We start from the raw sequence: 25,724 nt of genomic DNA on the forward strand, positions 1-25,724 counted from the left end.
TGTTTTAATAATAAATTGCTAGTTAACAAAATATGAACGTCTTGCTAAGATCTAAATGAAATGTGTGGCTCTATTAACTCAGAGGTGCTTCAAGTGACACCACCTACATTAATTTTTACTGTAATGAAAAAAGATTAGAAGGACCAATACTCCGTTCTGTAGGAATATTGTACACATATTACACAAAAGACACCTGAGAATCTGGGCATGGACAGGGCTACATTCCATACCTTTCCCCTCTAATAAGGATCTTTTATTCTCATCAAATTAACCCTCAAGGGCTGTGAACTCCACTTGTTCCATGTGTGCAGTTCAGATTGGTGTCAGCAGGACCTGGGCTACAAACTGAGAATACAACATATTCTCAGAGCAGAGCAACTTGCGATGAGAGTCAGAACGGTAAAAGCAGTTGTCATCTTTAGGCTGTGGAGGTAACAAGGCATTGGACTGTTAAAAAAAAATCAGTTAACTTGAGGAAATTGACCGAATTATTAAAATGTCTAACATCCATCAAAATCCCAAACAGTCGGTTTATGTAGGGCATTTTCAGTGACCTCCTCACATCAGACCATAAGCCATGAAATAGGTGTATGCTAAGGGGTACACACTAAACATGCTTGCTTAACTCCCATCAATGTACATGGGAGAGAGAACCCTACTCTTTCTTGCTAATGCAGACGGTCTCTCTGTTTGATCAAGGAGGCTACCACGAACACAGAGAAGAAATGCATAGTAACCACAATCCTTCCCCTGAAGTGTAGCAACCCATCTATGGTTATATTTTCTACCTCCCTCCTTTCTCCGCTACTGTACATTTCCCCTACTACCAATGATAATGACAAAGCCAGCACATTCCATAGTAAATATCCACAAGCCATTCCCCACCCTCCCGTCCCAAATCTGAGGATCATTTGATAGCTTTACTAAAATCACAGTCGAACCACAGGCTTCCCACTGCACTGTATAACAAAGCATTTACTATTTAAAACCATTTCAAAAGAGCTTAATCAACAATATCTTTGGCTACACAGTGTAATAACTTCTATTGTTACAATCCCAAATGGTTATCATTAATTACAGCTTGCCAATCGTTCAAACCACTAAGAATGTACTAAATAAAGAATCGCTTCTATGATACAATATCCTGCTATCAAAGCAAGTTGCACAATATAAAGGTATTTTAAACACAAGACTGGCACTTATTAAATAGTCTATGATATTTCCATTTTACCTGAATGTCTGTGGTAAGCCATTATTACGGGAACAAATTCACAGGCAGGCCCTTAGACAACTCAGTTCAGAGTTTCTCGGCTGATAAGAATGTGTCTCGTTTGATAACATACATTTAAGGGGAGGCTATTAATACAGAAAGACCCACCCGCAGTTGTCCCCTCCCCAGAGATCACAGATTAATCCCAGTCAAAAATTCTTACCATTTTAGGTGATCCAAGGGAGAAGAATAGGATCTGGTGAAAGTACCATAAACAACATATAAATACCTGCACAACTAGTTCAGCATCCAAATTAGTTTTAAAGGCAGAGAAGCACCATAGGAACTTGACCTCTCTGCTAAAGTACAGTTTGGCCTTGGCTTGAAAACTAGCTTACAACTGTTACAACATGTTAACCTCATGTATAGACCCAGATGGTTTGGGACAGTGCTGTCTCAGTTATACTAATTCTGAGCTGTTCTTTATTTAAAAAAAAAAGGGCTGACTGCAAAATATTTAGGGTCCAGCTAAAAAAACGGAATGAGTTAAAAATGCCATTCTTAGACCCCCATCAGCTCTGCTAGGTCAAGGGGAAAACCACAGTTCGGCATGCCAGAACCCAAGGCCCCTTAACAGTGAGTAGGGCATAAATAGGGGGAATTCACATGCACTGAGGATTTACTTCTGGTATTTAAAATCCTGCATAACTTAATGCAATTAGTTTTCACAATCACAGCTGAGGCTGGCCTTCTACTGTCTTTATAATAAGCCCCGTTTCTCAAGTATTATCCACTAGTTTACAGTGTGAAGTGGCAGGAAGGTATGTTAGCAGCTTCCCTAACACCACAGGAACAGCTGTTTGTTTCCAGGCATGGCAGACAGACAGGGTCATCGGTGGTCTGAGCTCAGGGCTGGAAGCCAGGAACTCCTGAATTCTAATCCTGTTTACGACACTGACTGACTGCGGGGCCGTGGGAAAGTCTGTTAACCTCTCGAGCTCAACTTTCCGCTCTCACCTACTCAGAGGAAGTTGTGAGTATCAGGGAGCTAATGTTGCAATTCTTTTCAACAAGGCCCATCTCTGTGGCCCCTGCACTTTGCACAGCAATTGGAATAGAAAGTTCTAAGGATCAGTGTCGGTATTGATGTTAGGTGTGCTGCAAACATCTGGAAAGTCACCTATTTTAACTACAGGAAGGTTGGCCAAGTACCACAACAATGCATATAATAGTCACACCAGTCAGCTCTCCTCTGCCCGGGAGCTTCCACACTGCAAAGATACAGTATCATAACCAGCCTCCTTCACAACTGTCATTTACATCTAAAAGTTGTGTAAGATGCCTTGAAACGACCATTTTTGAAAACATTAATTTCCAGAATGGCAAAAACAGCCAATCCACTTATTGTTGATCCAGCAGATTGTTCAGAAGAAACTAAAATGCTCTGGCTAAGAAAATTCTCCCACGCAACATATCAAACTCTAACAAACTGTTATCGTGGTTCACAAGGCCGCAGGAATCAGAACTGGCATTTTTAACTGAGCCAGTCTCCTTTTATATAAACAGTATACATAGCGGATCGTTTTGGCAAGGTCTGTGGTGTTCACATGGATAACCATTCTTGTTACTGTTTCAGTAACTCTCTGGCATACCACTCCCCCTAGGGTATGTGAGTGCTGGTGGTTCTCGCCACATTCCAGCTTGAGTAATTACAGCCTCCCTAAAATATCCTCTGTAATTTCAAACAGATTTGGTATTCTTCATTTCCTGGCCTAAAGAGCTGTGTAACATTCTTGTGCAATGTTTAAACAGCTATCACGTTCCACCCCAGAGATGGCTGCATTTCAATGGGAGTGAAGAGATTCATGAATGGGAAGGGACAAGCATTACGTACACATGTAAGCGTTCTGTAGGTATACTAGAGAGACTGTGAGGGTGTGAGAGTGTATTTTGCACCCAGACACACACAATGGAGAGGGAGAAGAGGACAAATAGGGAGAAAGGGACAGGCAGAGGTTCGGAGAACAGAATGGGTGGAATCCTGGCCCCACTGAAGTCGATAGGAGTTTTGCCATTCACTTCAGCAGGCCATAGGATTTCATCCCAGGAGTCAGAGTAACAGCCGTGTTAGTCTGTATTCGCAAAAAGAAAAGGAGTACTTGTGGCACCTTAGAGACTAACCAATTTATTTGAGCATGAGCTTTCGTGAGCTCACGAAAGCTCATGCTCAAATAAATTGGTTAGTCTCTAAGGTGCCACAAGTACTCCTTTTCTTCATCCCAGGAGTGTAGTTTTCAACACAGTGTATAATAGTAAGCCCATAAATTTCAAGTTATCACCATGTGGCACAGAGACGACCCATGCCTACCGATCCGGGGGTGGGGAGCATGCTCAATACAAGCCAAGCACCAAATCTTGGGGGGGGGGGTGGATATGTGACCCCACATGACCCCCTCCCCGGATATGCCGCCTCTTCTGTGGCACAATATAGGATAACATGGTCTGGAGCACAGCTCCCTCACTCCAGAGGTGGTGGCCCAGCTGGTTTCCTGGTTGGTAGTCCTAGCATAACTGGGCAATAGACAACAAAATGAAATTCAACAAAGACAAATGTCAGGTGCTACACTGAGGGAAGAAAAACCAAATACAGAGTGGGGGAGAACTGGCTCGGCAGCAGCACTGCTGAGAAGGAGCTGTTGTGTGGGATCACTCAACATGGGTCAGCAATGCGATGCTGTTGCAAAAAAAAGCAAATGCAATTTTAGGTTGCCTGCACAGAGGCAGAGCATGCAAATCGCAGGGAGGTGACAGTAGTGCTCTATTCGGTGCTGGTCAGGCCTAACCTGGAGTGCTGTGTCTCATTTTGGTCACCAACGTATAGAAAGGATGTGGAGACACGGGCCAGAGGCGACTGACAAAGATGATCAAAGGGATGGACTGCAAGCCATACGAGCAACGGCTGAAGGAACTGGATATGGTTAGCTGGAAAAGAGGAGGTTGAGGGGGAAAATGATTGCGATTTTCAAATACTTGAAAGGCTGCCATAAAAAAAGATGGAGAAAAGTTGTTCTCTCTTACCACAGAGGGCAGGACAAGGGTTCAAATGACAGCATAGCAGATACAGATTAAATCTCAGGAAAAACTTCCAAACTGTAAGAACAGCAGGACAATGGAACAGACGCCTCAGGAGATTGTGGAAGCTCCTTTACTGGAGGTTTCCAAAAGGAGGCTGGAGAGCCCCCTGTCTTGGGTGGTTTAGACACAGTCAATCCTGCGTCTTAGCAGGGGGTTAGAGCAGATGATCCCTGAGGTCTCTTCCAACTCTATGATTCTATGGCCTTAGGCAACTTCACACTTCACTCCAGAGCAGTGTTTCGCCCCAGTGATCACCGAGACCCCTTCCCACCTCATGTACTGCTATTCGGGCACTGTCTGGTAGTAACAGCAGTACTGTTGTTGTTATGTAGATCGTCACCGAGCCCAGAAGGCCACATTGTGCTAAGCTCCAGGGAGACACCGCAGTTTACACTGAAAGTGGAGCAGCCAGCCCAACCTGAGTTCCCTATCAATTCTGCCAGGAGAATCAAGTACCAGCAGAATTTCGAAGGGCAGTGGACGCAGGTTTTTACGTCCCAAAGCAATCAGGAGCCGGAATTCACGGTACAGGAGTTCTGAGTTCACCTCCAGCCCCAGGCACTTCTTTCTACTTCTGTGTATTGATCCTGTCTTGCTGAATTCAGGAAGTGTTGAAACCTGTTGCATTAGGCACTAGTCTGCTGGCCAGGATGAGGACTGAGGATGAGGATTTGAGCTGCGCTACCATTTTTAACATTGGTAGTTTAGTCCTCGATTTCTTTATTTTTTCAGCTAATACAGGAGTTACACAAAGAGACAGTCCCCCAAAGTGAACATTTTATCAGCACGGTGGCTGTTGAGCAGGCAGCATGATGAAGGGATCGTGTCATGTACCTGAATAAAGAGTGATTCAACATTGTGTTTTCCAGAGTATTTTCTTGACCTGAATCATCCTGCCAGAAAAGGCCCGAGCAGCTTCAGGCTTCTCACATGTCCATCTGTCACTCGACAAGACAGAAACAGTCACTTAAATAGGAGATAGCCAGGCATTGATGAACTATTAGTCACCATCATGAGAGACAACTGAGCAGCAATAAATATAGAGAGGTGGCAGGACATCATGCCTACATTTCAAGTAACATTTTACTTTAAAGCTCCATGTATGTTGACTGCGCTATACACAGTACTGTGAAGTGATTGATAAACAAAGAAGGATACACCGATGACTTGGACTCCTGGACAAATTCAGCCTCCTCCCATCGCATACTGCCCCATAATCGTTTCACTTCCCTCCAGCTAGGTTTTGGAATTCTGCCCCCTGATTTGGAATCATCTGTGACAGCAGAGGGCAGGTGCAGTAAAGGTGCCTGAGGGTTGTCATTCCAGGCAGTGAACATTTAAGAGAGAGTTTGCACAGGGCTTGGTGGCTCCCAAAATGTACTCACAGAATTGAAACAAAAAATGTTTCGATGCAGTGTTTTTATTCAAATTGCCAATGCCACAAAGGCCAATTTATTCTCGCCCACAAGAGAAAACACACCTTTCAGCCAAAGATCTCATGGGAAACATCCCTTCAGTTTTCAGTCCTCCCCTCACATCCCTTTTACAGCTGCAGTGAAAGATGAACGTTGCAGCATGCCTGGAAGGTGAAGGGACCGGGTTCCAGAAGAGGGAAGGGTTTTCAGGGTCATGGAGCCCTCATGGGAATCGCTCTGCCAGCAGCTTCCCCTCACTTGAATGGAAGAAGCTCCAGCTAGGGCATCTCTGCTAATCTCAGCTGCATCAGTGGGGTACCTCCAGTCACTGGGCCCCAAACCAGTCTAGGATGTATAAGATAGGCCCCTTGAACTCCACCCAAAAGGTGACGGGAGCAGCACAGTTCTCACAGCCAGCCCACCCTCGCCCATTCTGCAAGGCCATCAAATGCTGGGTGATTCCTTCCACGGCCCCAGCCAGTTTCGATGTGATGGAAACACTGACTTCCATCAGTATGTTGAGCTCACTGCTAGCCAGGGGTCCTGACTGACTCTCCCTATGGCCTTGAGCAGGGGGAGAAGGGACAAAACCAAGCTCTGCTGTGCCCTGCACGGACTTCCAGAGTGGAGGAAAAATTGCCCCAAACTTCCTTTTGGTCACTCCCAGAAAGGGCTGAACAGAACCACTCAAGAGTAATTTACCCAGCCCTACCAGGAACTGCAAGCATCCCAACAAAACCTCATGGTCAGCAGATTCAAAGGAGGCTGACCAATCCCACAGAATCAGCAGTGACGCCTTCCCTGTTCTTATCCAGTGCTAGGAGATCATCAACCCCAGCAGCCAATGCGGTGCCTACCCCCAACCGCAGTCTGAACCCACATAACCAGGATGACTCGGAAACTGTCAGTGGTGACCTACCACCACCTTCTCAATGACCTTCCCCAAAAACGACATGAGTGAGGCAGCTCAGTAATGGGTAAAACAGACAGTGTCAAGTGGTGGTTCCTTAACCGGAGTCGTACAAGAGGTACTCCACAGCCAGTGGGCACACAGCCCAATCCCAGGAGGAAGCCATGAGCAAACCCACCAAAAGAAAAGCCAGCACCTCCCCGCTGGCCTTCCCCAGCCAGGAGAACATGTACCCAACTCCAAAGGGTGTGGCACAAAACACCCCTAGCACTTCTGGAGCCTCAGTGAACAGACTGACAGAGGCTCAAGCACAAGAACTAGGCTTGTCCTGTCGTGGACACACAATGGTAGTGTCTCCATGGAAGAAGCCAGATCAATCCAGCTCTGAGTGGTGTTAGCCACAAAGCATCATGAAAACTCTTCCCGAGAATGAGGACTGGACTCCGTAACAGACCAGAGGCAGTGCAGACTCACCAGGCCAAAACCACCCAGGCCAAGTCCTGCTGCAGGAGACCTTGTGGATGATACAGCAAAGGCAAAACTGCATTTCTTTGCCTCCTCCACAGCCACAGTGCACTATAAAACTTATAAATGCTGCACTCAATCCGATTCAATCCTAGCTATCCACCCCAGGGCACCCCAGCCATCTGCGTTCATCTGTAGAAAGCCATACATAAGCCATGGTGACACATGGGAGCAAAGCCAGTCGCTGTACAGATGTTTGTACAGCTGTAGTAAACCACAAATAGCAGTCTGTGGGTTAGACTACATTCTTCCTCTGAGCCATCTGGAATTCCTCAGGCTCCAGCCAGCTAGGGAGGGCCTCCCTACACTACAGCTCCTTCACATCTGCAGGACAGGTGTGCTCCACCTCCCATCGCAGAAGGCAATGATCAGCCCATGACACTTCCCTGACCTCCAATCCCACCCCGAGCACTAGATCCAGAGTGTGGCCGACTGTGTGAAGAGAGTCAGAAGGCACCCAAGACAGATACATGGGATGCTTTTAGAACCAGATATGCGGGAGGTACAGGAAGACTGGGAATAAGTTCATTAATGTATATACGGCGCGAAGACACTATATGGTCAGATGCCATCTAAGAACCTAGATATGAATGTGGGAGACTCAGTGCTTAAAGGGGATAGTGTGGGAGGGGCTGCAAGGAGCCAGCAAAATAAATAAGTAAGTAAAAGTTGAGCCAGACTGCTGAGGGATGCACTTTAAGAACTGTTTCACCAACAATCTGCTACTTCCAGATTATGGTAGACCTCCTTTCTACTTTTTTCAGACCACTTGAAGCCCTGGGGCGAGGGAGAATAAAAACATAAGAACAAAGGAAAAGGGAGGGAAGCCGAACAGGGATGGGAAGTGACTAGAATTAAGGATGGAATGGGCCAGCGGGACACTGGAAGTAAAGAGGGTGAAAAGTGGAAAAATAGCAGAGATGGAAGAGGGGGACGTGTAAGCGCCTATCCATCTGTTTTACTCCACGGGAATATTGTCAGGACTCTGCCCCCAGCCAGCGGAGATAGTCCCATTTTACTTCCATGCCACCACCTGCTCTGCTCCCAAACCCCTTCCAAGCACACTTTCATTCCACCTGTTGTGGACATTGCAAACCTTTGACTGGTTGCTGATAGCCAACTGACATGGAGATTTGAGTGGGGGCTATAAATCAGATGCTGCTTTGTGCATCCAAGTTTTTGTTCAATCCCTCTTTTCTATTTCGGGCTTGGATAAGAGAACCAAAGCCAGGAAAGCTTCCTGCCAAATAAAGCAGAGCATGTAGATGAAGGGAAAGCAGTGGATGTGTTGTTCCTTGACTTTAACAAAGCTTTTGACATGGTCTCCCACAGTATTCTTGCCAGCAAGTAAAGAAGTATGGGCTGGATGAATGGACTATAAGGTGGATAGAAAGCTGGCTAGATTGTTGGGCTCAACGGGTAGTGATCAATGGCTCCATGTCTAGTTGGCAGCCAGTATCAAGTGGAGTGCCCCAAGGGTCGGTCCTGGGGCCGGTTTTGTTCAATATCTTCATAAATGATCTGGAGGATGGTGTGGATTGCACCCTCAGCAAGTTTGCAGATGACACTAAACTGGGAGGAGAGGTAGATACGCTGGAGGGGAGGGATAGGATACAGAGGGACCTAGACAAATTGGAGGATTGGGCCAAAAGAAATCTGATGAGGTTCAACAAGGACAAGTGCAGAGTCCTGCACTTAGGACGGAAGAATCCAATGCGCCGCTACAGACTAGGGACCGAATGGCTGGGCAGCAGTTCTGCAGAAAAGGACCTAGGGGTGACAGTGGACGAGAAGCTGGATATGAGTCAAAAGTGTGCCCTTGTTGCCAAGAAGGCCAATGGCATTTTGGGATGTATAAGTAGGGGCATTGCCAGCAGATCGAGGGATGTGATCGTTCCCCTCTATTCGACACTGGCGAGGCCTCATCTGGAGTACTGTGTCCTGTTTTGGGCCCCACACTACAAGAAGGATGTGGAAAAATTGGAAAGAGTCCAGCGGAGGGCAACAAAAATGATTAGGGGACTAGAACACATGACTTATGAGGAGAGGCTGAGGGAACTGGGGATGTTTAGTCTGCGGAAGAGAAGAATGAGGGGGGATTTGATAGCTGCTTTCAACTACCTGAAAGGGGGTTCCAAAGAGGATGGCTCTAGACTGTTCTCAGTGGTAGCAGATGACAGAACAAGGAGTAATGGTCTCAAGTTGCAGTGGGGGAGATTTAAGTTGGATATTAGGAAAAACTTTTTCACTAGGAGGGTGGTGAAACACTGGAATGCATTACCTAGGGAGATGGTGGAATCTCCTTCCTTAGAAGTTTTTAAGGTCAGGCTTGACAAAGCCCTGGCTGGGATGATTTAATTGGGGATCAGTCCTGCCTTGAGCAGGGGGTTAGACTAGATGACCCCCTGAGGTCCCTTCCAACCCTGATATTCTAAGATTCTATTGTATGATTCTATGTGTGGGGCAGAGGGAAGCACTACCCTGCAAACCCACCCTAAATCAAGAGATTTCTAGTTACTGAGAACACTCATGTAAGACAGTGTATTTGACACCTGTTAATTTGTATTACAGTTACTTTTCTCCCCTAAGAATTCTCCTCATGGTAGCAGGTGGACTGTCCATCCCTGTGACCACACACAACCCACCCCACTGCTCTAGGCCTACATAAGACAAAGCCCAGAAAGAGCATTAAGATTTTCCTTTTAGTTGATCATCTTGATATTTTTGTCATTGTTTCCTTCCACTCAAGGATCTCGAACTGAACTGCTTGAATTGTGAACATGCTCCCATGATGAAGGGCCATATTTTCACCCTTATTGTTCAGAGCTGGACACTGAGGCAACAAGAGGCAAGCCTCTGATTTAAGTGACCTACCCAGAGTCAAACTGCAAGACTGGATCCAACACCTATTGATGTAATTCTTTGCATCAGGCCCCAAGTCAGCAGTGGAACCAAGAGAGTCAAGTTCTCTCGATTTCCAGTCCACTCTGTCTTTCCAATGGCTTCTTTATAAAGACTGAAAAAGAACAAATAGTAGTGTTCATCTTGCAGCAGAGCCACTTGGTACAGCTCATGGTCTGTGTGGTTAGGACGAGTCTGCTGAAAATATTCTCAGCTCTATATGATACACGCTTTAAAATAGTTTATTTTTATTGCTTAAAGTGCATCGTTAGTTAATGCGCCTCAGTGCACAGTTCTGGAGCACGAGAATGGAACTCTGCGAAGTGCTGGCCTAGATACTGTGTCCGGAACAGATTCAGGAATAGCTGTGCCTCTGGGCAGCCTTTCAACTTCGGGATGTAAGTCTGCAGGATGGTGCATGAGGAGGGTTGACCTGCAGGGCTCGGGTACAGCAGACACAGCACTGCCAATCCCAAGCATTGAAAATCACCAAAAACCACCACCCTAAAAAAATAACGAGATTTTAAAATAAATAAATAAATGTGGTGTTCTTTCCATTTGCCTTCCGGCTTCTGAGCCTCTAGCTTCAACGCAGGCCCCCGTTTCAAACTTTTCTCTGCAACCGTGAGGCCTGGAAACTTACTTTTTTCAGAAGAAAGCCACGATTCTTGCCTAATCCAATGCCTTCAGGAGACAGGGCTTTTAAGAAAACATGGCGTGACATGAGAGCGTGTGACAGGGCTCCACTCTCTGCCTTTGGATGACCACAAACAGGCTGGACACCTTCCATGTTGATAATCACCAGCATGTTATTTATTAGGTCCCCTCCATCAGGACAGCCTTGTACAACAACATACAAGTGGACATAAACTTCCCCCATAGCCCACTCTCCAGGGAGGAAGGAGAAAGTTCTCCTAATCCTGTATCCCCTGCCAGCCTTCTTCTCTTGCACTTCTTTCCTTGCCTTTACCTGTGTCCTGCTGATGGGCAGATCATTCTCATTAGCTCAGCAGCCTCCAGACTAATTAAGCCATTGAGCACCCATCTCCCAGTGAAGTCCACTCCAGGGAGATAGCTGGTCCCCTAAGGAGCAGAGTGCTGGGTCAGCTCTCGACTCCTGGCACGCCATCACAGAGTGCAATCAAATCGTGGGCATGGGTAACACTGCGCGCTGCCAGACACGCCGGACAACATGCAGGCCCAGGATAGCCTGCTCCAATGACAACCAGAGCCCAGAATGTGCCCCGGCACCGACCGAGGGATTGGAGGGCAGGGTAAAAGGAGTCCTCCTTTCTCAGGCTTCCTGTTCCACAGTGGCTACAGCCCTATAGGGCAGGACTACAACTCCACCTCCTTCTGCACTACACCATGGAGCTGGCTGGGCTCACAGGGGACAGCAGGCTGAACCCTTGCCAGGGCTGTAGTTGCATGCTCCAACTGAGCTTTGGGGAGCCGCAGGAGAAGTTGTGCCTCCCCTGACACACATTGCCTTCCAGCAGCCCAGACAGGCAGGGTGTCTGCATGCCACCCAAGGGCACCAACAAACCCTGCAGCAAACAGTAATACGCTCTGGATTCGTTCAAAGCAGCTGAGGGCAGAGGCTGGCCTGCAGAAGGTCTGTTACTGGGGATGATGGGCCAGGCAGAGAAAACCCAGCTTGACTTTCAGATCACAGGGTTCCAAAAGTCATGTTTTCACTAGTAACCTGAGCAAATCTGAACGACAGTCATTTAGCAACTTGGGATCCCCAATGATACAATTACTGTACCTAAGTTTCTGTTTGACCAAGACATTGGATGTAACACTTTCTGCTTGAGAGAAGTGCCAGGGGATATTTGACTACCACAATACTCAGGACTGGAACTTTATATCTCACCCAAAAAAATTCAGCAGCTTTGTAACGACTCAGAGAGAAGAGAGCCAATTTCTGTATCACCCGCACTGTGTCCCTAAGAACTATCCCATTCCGTGACTAAACCAACTCCACTCTGCTTAGATCTGACCACAGCACAGCTGGGTGCCTGCAGGCCATGCTCTTCATTGTAAGTGTAAGCAGAGTCAGGATGAGCTCCACCCTGACATCTGGTGGTGAGGTGTGGCAAGTTGTGGAAAAGAACTTCAGGGGCTGATCTCATTTGCATAGGCACACCCACCCCGCCTAGAAAGAGGCCATAGCTGCCCAAATAGTCACTTTGGCTGCTGTGGGATCCCCAGTGTCTCTGTTATTGGGGCAGGAAGAATAAATTGTCATTACACTGATTATGGGAATCAAGGACAGTGGAACTGCACTTGGCCTTTTGTTATGATGGAGGGACTTGCCATCAACTAAGTAGCACTCGCTAGGCAAGGGTCATGGGTTCCAAAACTCTGTGAATAGAGGGGGGGGGGCTGGGAACAGGTTTTAATACTTGGTGGTATGGGGTCCCTGGTGAATCATAGAATCATAGAATATAAGGGTTGGAAGGGACCCCAGAAGGTCATCTAGTCCAACCCCCTGCTCGAAGCAGGACCAAATCCCAGTTCAATCATCCCAGCCAGGGCTTTGTCAAGCCTGACCTTAAAAACTTCTAAGGAAGGAGATTCTACCACCTCCGTAGGTAACGCATTCCAGTGTTTCACCACCCTCTTAGTGAAAAAGTTTTTCCTAATATCCAATCTAAACCTCCCCCACTGCAACTTGAGACCATTACTCCTCGTTCTGTCATCTGCTACCATTGAGAACAGTCTAGAGCCATCCTCTTTGGAACCCCCTTTCAGGTAGTTGAAAGCTAGCTATGTGAGGGCCTTACATGCTAATTGCACTTCCTCCTCTCTCCACTGTGGAATATCAGAGCTAATTTTGACTCCATTAGGAGTCTAGTTACAGGCTACTGAATTCACTTTGGGCTAATGGTGCACCAGCACTGAGGTTCCCCTACTACAATCTGAAATCACAAAAGAGCTGGAATTGCCAAGAGCTGAAATCACTGAGTGTTGTGTTAAGTAGTGGGGGAGCCTGAAGCTGTATGGTAGAGCAGTTTGCGGGACGGCGAGCAGAGCGGCTGGTGGAGCAGAGCAGTTTGCGGGACGGCGAGCGGAGCGGAGCCCCATGGAGAGGTGGGGCCATCAATGTTGGACCGTGTAAGGTGCCCCTTACACCCCCCCTCAATCTCCACTCAGGTTGGGAGGTAAAACTCTGAGATAAACTTTTGAACTCTGGGGCCGCCGTGACTAAGGACAGAGACTTTTGGGTCATTGGACTTTTGGGACTTCGAACCAAAGGGAAAGGACATGCCCCAATTTGCTTGGGGTGGGTTTTGCTCATGGGTTGTGTTACAAATCCCGTTGGTGGTGTTTCCCCAACATAATGCCACATTGTTTCTCTCTGTTATTAAAAGTCTTTTTGCTACTCTCGGACTATGTGCTTGCGAGAGGGGAAGTACTGCCTCTTGGAGGCGCCCAGCGGGGGTGGTATATATTTGTCCCAGGTCACTGGGTGGGGGCTCGAGCCAGTTTTGCATTTTGTTATTGGAATGGAACCCCTAGATACTGAACCCGGCCCTTGTTGCTGCCAACTCTGACAGGCAGAAGGGTTACATAAGATATCTTCCTGCAGAGGCAAGCGCACCAGAGCTCCCTGCGGCTTGACCAGGACAAGGCTCCAGTCTGACTCACCTAGCAGAGCTAATGCGGTAGATTACAAGGATCCTTGATTGAGTTTTAGCTGCAGTAACAAGTGGAAGGCTCATTAAGCCCAGCTATGGGCTGAGGGACTAATCAGTTACATGTCCCCCCGGGACCCGGCCACCAGCTCCACTTACCTTTGGAAATTAAAACTTCTGGGTTGAGCAAAAGTGGAATGACTCCCTGTCAATCCAGTAACACACAGATCCTGGCAGGACAACCCCTAGGGGAATCTCCTACAGGAGAAGCAGGTTTGATGTGTAGCCACAGAACACTCAGTGACCACTCGTGTGCTCCTACCACACATGTTATTAGTGAAACTGTTACTGAAATAATCTAGAATGCCTCCCAGCATGTTTGCAAGCTGTATAAGGCTTTCCCTTGGGTGGATTTATACAATTCACTGAAAGGGTCAATGAAGGAAGAAGTTTGGATATGAATTTATATTCAAACAGAAAGCTGGGCAAGTCCATTTCCTTGGAAACAGACACCAGTGCAACAAGATTCAGGAATTAGCATCTTCTCCTAACCTCACAAACCCATGTGTCAGTACACAATGCTGCTCCTGTACTACACCAGCCAGCCATTGTGTGACCATATGAAGGTCGCAGCAGTCAAATTGCTGATGTTGGTTATGCCCATATATTTCCTGCATGAGTAGGATAAAACTTTGGCTTAGGGGGTTTCTGGTTAAACTGAGCTCTGAAGACGCACTTACTCTCTCCATAGAAGAATTGCGAACCATCCAAGTTTCCCCCACTCTGCTTCACCTCTGACATGGAGAGACCTGCTCTAGGGATGAGAAGTCTCCATGCCCATTCAATCCTTGGCCTCTACAAAGTGAAGGACACAACCACTTCTAGGTTTCTAAAATCCGTGATGGTTTTATCAGTCTGGGACCAACAGAGTTCAGCAGAGGGTCGGTTATTGCAGGTGCAGCAGGCTGCACTACCTATAGTTAAGGTTGCCTGGCATTTCTATTTATAAAACCCTATTTTGAGTTGCTTATATAATTTTGCCAGATTTTAACAGTTTGAGCTGTAATTTTCCAAGGGTGTCTCCATCAGGCTGAGTAATTTTTGGAAAATGTCAGCAAACACAGTCTAGTCATTTCTCAGATTGAGGATAGTGGAAAATACACTGTTTTTCCCAATGTTAAATTGTTTTCCAACCATTTCACTGAGAAGCTCTAGTGTCCCCAGGCTTTGGAGCAGAGGCTTGAAATTTGGCAGCAGATTCCACAGTGTCCAGGATATGCCTCTTGCTGTCCCTGTGAAGAAACGCCCAAATCTCGCCAATTTATGAGCCTCTAAAAATTTCAACAAACACATGCTCAATAAAAGGTTGTTAGAGCTTTTCAGTTACATTTGCTAAAGATGCCATCTGTCCTAAGCACAGTGCCCCCTGCTGGCACCCAGGCAAGGAGGAATAGAAGGAGGAGGCAGCCACACTGGAGCTTAGAGGGATGAAGATCTCAACCTAGGGGCGGCAGATGACAATGGGGTAAGACACCGAGGGGGGCTGTGGACTGGGCCTGGGATGAGGAGCCAAGGTGGTTTGTGGGGGAGACTGGGATTAGCAGGGCACCTAGAGATAGCAGCCTCATTAACCATACAACCCTGATTCATACCCTGAGCACCATCCATCCTGAATGAGGGTGGAGTCCTGTGGAAAAGACAGCATGTGCTCATGTAATTAAAGATGACTGTGAACATGCATATACACAAGAGGTCGGAATTAGGATTGCACAGGTAACCTTAATTCTGGCATTTGCTCATTTTTGAGGGCTTGACATTGCAACCTAAACAGTGTTCTTTTCATGCAGTTTGTTCTCTGTAATTGTAATATAAACTGAGCAAGAGCACTTGTATGCTGTTTTGCTGGTAGCATTTATCTGATGCATGTCACAGATCTATTGCACTGCTCTGAGTCATAGCACTGACCTTAGAGCCCCAAGCTGGAAAAGGCACCACAATCTCACGACAGAATTCTCCATCATTCTTGTCTCATATATCTACATTGATTTCAACACCGTATCATATGCCTGGTGCATCTGTTAAGTACAGCATCTGCCTCCCCCTGCTTTTGGCACATCCCCCCCCAGACACACCCCTTTGTACTTCATTATACCTATCACCGTACAGTTACAATTTACAAAATTATTTTATCACGTAAGGGGCCGAATCCTGATGGCTTATGTGAATAATCAATAGGCAGGGACCATCTTTATGTTCTGTGTTTATCTAGTGTCTAGCACACTGTGGCTGGTCTATGATCAGGGCTGCTACCACCATACAAAAAATAAATCATTGTTATTCAGACCTGGCATAAGTAGGCCCCACTCCAGTCTTTAGTGGAGCAGCACTTGAGTACGGCCAGCCTGGAACTGGCCCAATGGAACAAGCAGCAAGACGAAGGCAGCTCGCACTCTGATAACTATATTTTCAGTTGTTAGGTGGCAGAGATGACTGAAAGTTATGTGTCCACATTAAAAATAACCAGCCCCAAAGCCTCACCATACGTATCCCTGGGCCTATCTTTGCTCTGACAGTCAAAAGGGATCAGCCTGCAGGATTGACAGTGTATTTTTGGTTGCCCTAAATAATTGTCAGCATGTATGTCCTGCATTCTTTACAAGGAAAAACATAACTGCAAAGTCCACCTTCGTGGGACCCAGTCGGGTGGATTAGACACAAAGGTCACTCCCTGGATGGGTATGGCTGCTTTTAATTCTAACTTTAGAGAAGTCTGTTTTGAAATGAACTAGGCGGTCTCCTTTTTTCACTATAAAGGACAGGCTAATATTTAGTAACAACTTGAAGAAGGGCACTAATCCCTTTGTCACACAGCCAGCGCAGGGGCTTAATTTCCATGGTGTTATGATGGTAACTAGTACACACAAAACAAGATCAAATATCAGTTCCCACCTGACTTGTTGCTGTCCAGAGTAATTAAACAGAAATACCAGAGTTTATTTCTACCCGCGTTACAGCATCCTACTGTGGCGTGTATTTCATTTTCATGAATAACTCTTCATTACTAACTGAAATAATTCTCCAGGCTACACTCGCACTTTAATGCTAATCAAAGGCGCTTGTTAAGTGGTTTAGCTGAGATAATTCACTCTTTTGTTACCGACTTGGAAGTGATAACAACTGTATTATTTAACAGCTGTATGTGAGTGAGCCACAAAAGCTTATCTCCAGTCAACAAAACGTGATTTTCTACAACAGAACTGTGCAACGATTCCTGTACCAGGAAAAATAAGCCATGATGCCTTCAAAAAAACTTGACAACAGGTAGGCCACTGGTGTACTGAGACCACTGTCTATTATGCTGACCAATATTGTTTCCTTCATCTGTCTGTATGCATCTCTTGTCTCATCGTATACTGATATCGTATGCTCCTTGAGGCAGGGCCCATCTTCTTGTTCTGGGTTTGTACAGTGCCTAGGACAATGAGGGCCTGGCCTATGAGCGGGCTCCTAGGCGTTACAGGAATACAAATCAATAAATCATTCATACAGCCTGGAGACACTTCCTTTTGGCTGGTATTGTCTGAGCCAGTGCTCCTCAAGCTGTGGCCTGGCGTCACAGAGTACTGATCACCTGCTGTTGGCTCCTTCCAAGTTGCCATTAAGGAAGCTAAATGTACGTGAATATTTCTTTGGCATCACTCCACCACGTCAGCAAGTACTGTAGGTGCCATGGGGGTGTTACTGGACTGCCACCGGGGAAGAGCTGGTCCGTGTTGTCCTGAGAGGGCAGAGAGGTGGCCTATGAGTCACGCACTCCCTTACAAGATGTGGTCCACCTATGAGAACAGCCTCGGAAAAACGCTACTGATAGCATTGGCTGGCTCCATGGGGGGGATGTACGCCGGGGAGGCAATGCTGCCGGTAAATTCTCCTTTCCTTAACAGAATTTTTTTTATTTCCCGATCACTCTATTAATACCCGCAGAAAATTACCTAACAAACTAAGTTGCCAGTGCCTTGTCACAGCTCTGTGGGGTTAGCAGGAGCACCACACGTTGCCAGGCTGGGTCTGCAGCCCGGGTCTCTCAGGCCAGTCCAATGGCAGCTGGGATCAGAGGTGCCAACACCGTGGGTGCTCCAGGGCTGGGGGAGGGTGGAGAGCCGTGAGCGGTGGGCAGCCGGGGGCCTCGGGGAAGGGGTGGAGTGGGAGCGGGAAGAAGCAGAGTACGGGCAGGGCCTTGGGAAGAGCAGGGATGAAGCCCCCCCGCCAGGGAAAAGTAAAAGTTGGCACCTATGCAGAGTTCTGGAGCGAGTACAGGAGGACGAAGGGCCTTTCCACACTCCTTACTGATCCATCCAGCAGACTCAGTGATGGCGAGGAGAGGCTCTGAAGGGAGCCAGGTCCAGACCCATTTACCAGGAGAACAACTGGCCCAACAGGGATTGAGAATGAGCCAAAATGGGAGGCCCCACAGGGGTTCAAGAAGAGCTTGAAGGGAAATACAGCCTCACTTCAAGGGGGAGAGGGTGCAGAACAAACAGCGAGCAATTCAGAAAGCATCATTTGTATTTAATTTCTCTATCCTGGATGGGAGTAGGGGGTGGAGTTCCTGTAAGAGTTCCCAATCCTCCAACTGCTGGAGGGTAATTGCCTATTATTCCCCTTATGGATTATCACTTGGACAAAGGCAGAGATGGCAAGACATCTTGTGGGTTAAAAGCCAAATGCACCGTGATGCAGACTCATTTCCTGGCTCAGATAGTTCAGAAGAGGAACAGATTTTTAAAAATAACCAGCTTTTGTTTGTCTTCTGGTTGCAGGACAATAAGTACGGCTGCTTTGAAAAGTTTTCATGCACAATCACAGAGGAGACCATATTATCGCAAAAGCCTGCCATAAATCACTTCATATTTTATGAAGCATGCTTGCAGTAGCCATGGGCTGCACAGCCGGGCTGCTTGCCAGGGGCTGAGACCTTTAGAAAGGTCTCATAGTCCAGCTACATACCTTTTTTTCCTAGTGATGATCATGGCTTCCTATCATCTCACACCAGTTCAGATACCCTCGACAACTTTTCCCTTTTATGGTAGTTTAAGTGTATGCTCACCTGCTTTTAGACCCCTGTGCTTATTAGTTAAAAAACAAACATCTAAACATATAACATATGCACATGAGTGCTTAGATGAATAGGACATGTAAACTTGAATCAGAAACACAATCTTCACAATTGTGTGACACTTGGCAATTGTTAGCTAATGATGAAGAGCCCCAGACCTATAGTTGTTCTTTTACATTCAGACCCTTGCTACTGTAACCTTCCCAAAGGTTGTGTCCCACACTTTACCCAGTTGTATGGTAAGCAGATGTCTCAATTTTATAGGGACAGTCCCCATATTTGGGGCTTTGTCTTATACCTGTCCCTATTACCTCCCACCCCGTCCCAATTTTTTACACTTGCTATCTGGTCACCCTATCCAGTTGGCATGTGTATTTGTGTTACTATTTCTCTAGCATGTAAAAACATATTTGCCCTTTCCTTACATGTGGTAAAAGCAAATGCAGAAGCAAAATAATAAAGTTAGGTAAGTGAAGCTAAATGTACATGTAAGGTCAGGAAAATATCTTGGCTTGATTCATGCTTTCTGAAGCGATCTAATGAGACATCTTGTGTATGGTTTGCCCAAGGGTACAGGACAATGTCAAGTGAGGGAAAAGCTGAAGTTTAAATTTCCAATAATGGTGTTAAAAATGCATCTGAACTTTTAGTAGAAAAAAGGGGTTACACTTTCAAAAGTGTCCAAGTGATTTAGGAGCCATTTTCGAAACAGACTTACATTCTTAGGAGCCCATCTTTCAGTAAGATTTAGGCTCCTAAACACTTAATCACTTTTGAAATGAGGATTTAAATTGCTGCAGCAGTTAAGCGGTTTTGGAAATTGTACCTAGATCTGTGTTAGATAAACCATGGCATAGATGGCAACGGCTCCATAGAGGGCCAGAGTTTTTCACGTTGCTATATTTAATTTGCCCCATAAGATTAAAGCATTACCCTAATCTGGATTACAAAATGAGAGAATTATTTTCCCTTCTTTGTAGCTGAAAATGTTAACACAACAAACCAACGTTTCACACGTTTGACTCCAGGTGCTGAAACGTGCCTTTGCTACACTCTGACCCCGAGTAATAATTTTAGCTCAAATTTTATTTTAGAGCATTTTTTTCAGAACATTTCATTCTTCATCTTTCTATTAAAAACCCCTCCAGCTGCCACCCAAAAACTACGGGCGACATCCCTGCCCACCACATTAAAACTGCGAGGCCCAGGAAACCCACTGATGTTCCTACAGCCGTAGTGAGACTGTCAGCATTTTCTTGGAAGGAGATGAAGCAAAGTTTGCAACTCCCTTGGCTCCAGCCCTCCCCTCCCAGCCCCCAAAATGCAAATCTCTTCCGTCAAGTCAGAGGAGAATAACACTTGGGCAAACAGTGAAGAAAAATCTGACCTTTTATGTGCACTGGGTGAAGCACACCTACCATCCATCCCAGGGACCCAGTTCTTCTGTCTTCACCCTGTGTGTGGGGCTCAGTTTCCAGAGGAGAAGCACATAACAGGATTGTCTCCTTCAAATAGCGAAGCCAGTGCTCAGCTCTGAGCTCTCAAGGGCCATGGACTCCTCCATTCAGAAGAGCTAAAATAGCGAACTAGCCAGTCATCCAGAGGCCGCTCTAGGCATATGCAAGCCAGGCAGCTGTCTCGGTTGGTACGATTCGTGGAGTGTGATGTACCCCGTGGTAGCCTGCCACGGCGCGCACTAATTGTCCATGTGTACCCCGCGTGCATTAGCCGTTCCTTCAGGTGTGCACAGTGCATACTCTCGTGTGCATTAACACTCCTGCAGAGGCCTCAGCATGGACCATGCAGCTGGAGGTCCCGGCCCAGTGGGAGCCCACAGCCTAGCCACTAGTGGCCTCTCCCTGGACAAGTGTGAGGACAAGGGTCCCCTGGGATGGCTGGCGACCACGGAAGTGGCACCCCCTGCCCGCCATCTGCCCCTTGCCCTAGTCTTCCTGCTCCTCTTTCTTCCCCAAATCCTACCCCACCCCAGCTGACCCTGCCCCCTGGGTTCCTACCCCCATTTCCCTCCTATGTCCTAGCCCGTCTGCCACATGTGGTCCTACCCCCCATCTATCTCCCACCTCATCTGCCCCAGGTCTGTCTCTTCCCCAGTCCTCCTACCCGACCGTGTCCTGCTTGCTACCCTATCTGCCCTGGGGTCCTGCCTCCCTCAGTGCCACAGCTTCCCTCTCTAGTGTCCTGTCCCATCTTCCCCCTGTTTTCCTAGCCCCCCCATGTCTTAGTCCTCCCACCCTATTTGTCCCCCCCACGTGTCTTGAACCCTACCCCATCCGTCCCTTGTGTCCTGGTCTCTCCCCATCCCCACCTGGTGTCCAATTTCCAGTCCTCTATATAATCCCCCCACTGTTCCAACCATATACAGTATGCCCCCTTCTCCTAGCCTCATATTAGGGATCTCCCACCCAGCCTCTAAGATTGACACCCAGAGGGGTTTGCTTGGGATGAGGAGGGCAAAGCCCAGCTAGGGGAGCAGAGGGAGCCCCATGCTGCAAGTCCAAGCACATGCTGCTCAGGGGAGTCCTTCCAGGGAAGCCTGTTAATGGAGGATCACACTGCTGTATTTGCCCCTCCGTCACCCCAAAGAGGGAACTGGCCCGGGGGAGGAGAGAAGGAAGCCACAGGGCGTCTCTCTTGTCTACCTGAGGTGTTCCATTGAAATATGGGTGCTGATTTAAAAGAGTCACTTGGGTCCTATCCATCTTTATACCAGATGCTGAGAGGCAGGGGGGGTCACTTATCCACCCAGACCAGGGCTGTAGCCAGGTTTAGCGCCACAGCTTGAGCCAGTCAGTGGGGATCATACTTTAGGGGCTCCTTTCAGCCTCTGACCCCTAGGCCCCACCAAAAATGTTACAAACCCAGCGCCTACATGACGGAACTGTTCATATGTGCAGGGCGCACTCTGGAGGTCCTGGCCCAGTGGGAGTCCCAGCCCACAACCTAGCGACCAACGGCCTCTCCCTGGACAAGCCTGAGGACAAGGGTCCCCTGGGGTGGCTGGCGACCACAGAAGTGGCACCCCCTGCCCGCCATCTGCCCCTTGCTCTTGTCTTTCTGCTCCTCTTTCTTCCGCAAATCCTACCCCACACCCCAGCTGTCCCTGCCTCCTGGATAGGAGGGGGCGGCCCACCGAGGTTAGGCCTATGGAAGCAGATTGTCTTAAGCAGCCTCTGCTGTCACCAGTCAACATATGTTTTGGACAGAGCATCTCATTCACACACATTATTCTCATTACTCACTGCCAGCAATCCCCCCGGCGCTTTCACAAACCACGCAGAGACAAGACACAGGACAACCACAGGGTGTGGAGAGGCTTCTGGAGAAAAGGCCAGGCAGGAATGGTAGCAATTACTTACACATGATCCCTGAGCTACCAAAGCACTGGAGAACATACTTGACTTTATGCATGTGAGTGATCCCACTCAGGTCAATGAGACTGCGTTAAACCCGTTCTGCAGGGCTGGGACAGGCCTAAAATGGTAACATGACAAAAAAGTCACTGGAATGGAGAGCAGCAGGGTAGTAAATTCAGGGACAAAGAGCAGGCACAGACCGGAGAGGGACATTAGGGAAACAACACAAACTCATTAAACACAACTGCAGCAAGCTCTCAAACTACTGTCCAAATCAATCTGTTAAGAGTCAGCTGGGTGTGACAAAACAGCCCTGCTACCTCCAGGCAAGAGCCAAAGGAAACAGGCAAAAAGTTAAAACAGACGTGAAATAAATAACCTAACTTAAAACAATAAAAAAGACACTCCAACCCTACTGAAGGAGAGCTCAGAAGATCTAGCTCTGGAAGGCATCCACAGAACAACAGGAAAGAAGAGTGAGATTTCAGACAATCCCCAATGTGTGTTATTCACCAGGATGCTTCAGGAACTCATGAAAAGACACAGAACGAGCTGTTATTTTATTATGCCTTTTAAAGAAAATATCTTCCAAAACTTCATCCCAGCTCATCAGATATAAAAGGGTGATACGCACAGGCTAGCAAACATTTTTGTTGACGATCATATCATTAATTATAATCCTTGCATGAAAATAATTTGCTAACCTAAACATGTTTTATAATACACGATATTGACAGACTTCAAGCTTATGTTCATTTCACATAACTTTTACTGTGCATTGGACAATCACTGTTTAGGTCTTTGGGTACAGAACTCCATCATGGAGTTCGTTAACCAGTGGGTTATTGTACTGGATTATGTTGCTCATTTTGCCAAATGGTTCATCGTAGAAGACAGCCAGCTGGAGGAATTCCAAGGTATGAGCATTATGTTTATGAACTGTAATAAAAGACCGGCACTTCCAAAAGCACAACAGAAATGACACACTTTCTATAGAAACCATCTTTGCCCCCCTGGTATTGCTGAGAGAGTTTGCAGGAGGTAGGCAGTTTATCCAAATAATTCATTTTATTTATAGACAGAGTGTACATTCCTTGACGTCTGTTTTAAGTGTCCAGATTTTGTCCACAGTTGCACCAATGATCATTGCTGCGTGTTTTATATCACTGGGTAACTCTGTTTCCAGGAGTTCGGTGGAATGCATTAATGAGCCCTCTGACAAATGTCCTGTGGTCTAATTCACTGGGACAACTGCCAGTGAAGTCATGTATTGTGATGCATTGCAGTGCTCTTTACAACAGAGCACACAATAGCAGCACACATGGGAGTGGGGTGCCAAAACCCAGTGGGGAGGGCAACAAAGGCACGGACCACTCCTCCAGCAGCTTCTCTTTCTCCCCCTCCCCAACATCACCTCTGAGAAAACCTGAGCCCCTTACATCTTTCTCCCCACATCAGCCCAACGGGGAGGGATGAGCAGCACCTCACTCCCTTCCCCGCAGAGGGACCCTCTAAGTCTGTCCGCTTTGCTCTTCTTGAGCTCAGGCTGAGCAAGTGGCACCCCAATGAAAGCAGCTTTCCTGCAGAACTGGGACAGTTTCCTGCAGAACTGGCTCTGGTAGGCAGAGCAGAAGGCAGGGCTCTGGGTTTCTCAGCACAAGTGAACTCAAGCAGAGTTTTCTCCTTCCCCTCACTACTGTAGCTGTTAGTGACACCTAGTGTTCCCTGCAGGTCTATTCACTGAATGCATGCGATGAAGTGAGCTGTAGCTCAGGAAAGCTTAGGCTCAAATAAATTTGTTAGTCTCTAAGGTGCCACAAGTCCTCCTTTTCTATTCACAGGAGCTATCCCTTGTGAACTGGTATCTGCCCTCATCAATGCCCTGCCCTGCAACCTTTTGCTCGCTTCATGCTGCTTCCTTGCTCTAGGTGGCTGCCAAGGGGCTCAGCTATGCCTGAAGAAGACTTTTAAATCTGTTCATATTTTGTGCATTGCTTATTGTGCAAGCAACATGCGAAGGCAATGACTACCTCCTAGGACAACGTATTCCAGTGAGCAGGATGATCGTGACTTTGGAAACCGCAGCTCTAGGTCAGAATTTGAGGCGAGACACTGGCCAGGCCCAGGCCTGACAGGGATGGCAGAACCTCATCCATCCTGTAAGTGATCTCTGACAGTGCAGGAAGGATTCCGTCTGCACATGCACCCAGTTAAGGGCATTTTTAAAATGGCTCCTCGGTCCTTCACTGTAGATGCTGGATGGTTCGATGAAGGGCAGATGCCTTCCCCTCCCCACGCCCTGCTGTTGTGCTGCTCCCGACGAAGATGTGTGCTAACCATCTATAGCTATTTAAATTCCCATTTTCCCCTGCTGCTCATTGGCCTGGTCCTGTTTCTACCGGCATGTGCCAGTTCGGATAAGTTTACTGTTCGAGTAAGCCTGCAAACATACTTCTGCCTGAAATCCACACCTAGCGAGGCGGAGTCTGCCGGCGGGTGCGTCTCAGGGGTAGGCGCTATGCTCTAGCGGGACTGGGGATGGGGGTCAGAGTTCAGAGAGAGGGGCTGGTCTGCACTCACAGTGCTGCAGCAGGGCAGCGGTAGTGCTTAGTGAAGCCGCTCTCTCCGCCAACGGGAGAGCTTCTCCCGTGAGCACAGGTCCTCCACCTCCCCGAGAGGCAGAAGCAATGTCGAGGGGAGATGCCCTCCTGCCGACACAGCGCTGTCGCTATACACTATAACTAGGTTGTTCAAGGGTGTGGATTTACACCGGCAAAAGTGTGTAGTGTAGACCAAGCCTCAGACTTGAGAGGTCACCTGGGGAGAAAGCAAGAATCACGGGCTAATGCTAGCTTTGAACCAAATATTCCCCTCTGTGTCCCACCCACCAAGGGGTGTGGGAGTGACTAGCAGGAGCTGACAATGCCAGGGGGATGGGAGACCATGTGGAAGCACTCCTCATCCCTTCCCCGTCCCCCACCACCACACACACACAGCCTTCAGACACTCTCATGAACATGGGCTCCATGCAGCCGGCTGTCCCGCTCCCCCCATAATGAACTGTATAAACACCAGGGGGTGGGAAGGATGGAAAGGGGCAGCAAAGGCAAGGCAGTCTGGCACAGGTATGTGGAGAGAGGGGAAGATAGAAAGCTGGCAGGGAAGGGAGAAGGGAAAAAAGCTAGTTGACCGTTACAAGACACGCACCTAACATCAGCTCAAACCCATTTTAGCTGGGCTTTGTCCAGCCAGTGGAAGCAGGGCACCTCCCTCCTTCCCTCCCAGCCTTTGCTTGGATAATTGCTTGTTTCGAGTGAAGCTGCTGGGGGGCAGCACTGGCCCTGACCAAGCAGGAGCCGCACCGGCAACAGTGGCAGGGCCAGGCTGGGGGCTGTCCCCAGGCACCGGACTAGGGGGAACAATACTCGGCCGAGTGCAATTCACCACTTTTGCATTTCCATGAGTCAGACTGTGAACTAAGAGGGTCTTCATCCTGT

The 25,724-nt window shown here is 47.7% G+C and overlaps 1 protein-coding gene across 3 annotated transcripts in view; it reads right to left on the reverse strand.

Annotated features, from left to right (window-relative positions):
• The window catches only part of FHL1 (four and a half LIM domains 1), a 65,209-nt gene that overhangs the window by 22,383 nt on the left and 17,102 nt on the right, over positions 1 to 25,724 (reverse strand). Inside the window, exon 1 of one of the 3 annotated variants that reach the window (XM_075132572.1) lies at positions 1,434 to 1,524. The exons of 1 other annotated variant lie outside the window; for it this stretch is intronic. Coding sequence is in view for 1 of the 2 variants with exons in the window: in XM_048863940.2 (XP_048719897.1) it covers positions 1,232 to 1,253 (22 nt within the window). In the remaining variant the exon portion in view is untranslated. Of the gene's footprint in view, positions 1 to 1,231; positions 1,345 to 1,433; positions 1,525 to 25,724 lie in introns of those variants that run through there. One more of the 3 variants, XM_048863940.2, reaches the window with a different exon arrangement.

The sequence above is a fragment of the Caretta caretta genome, chromosome 9 (genome assembly GCF_965140235.1).
Source record: "Caretta caretta isolate rCarCar2 chromosome 9, rCarCar1.hap1, whole genome shotgun sequence".
In the NCBI taxonomy this organism is placed as follows: domain Eukaryota; kingdom Metazoa; phylum Chordata; order Testudines; family Cheloniidae; genus Caretta; species Caretta caretta.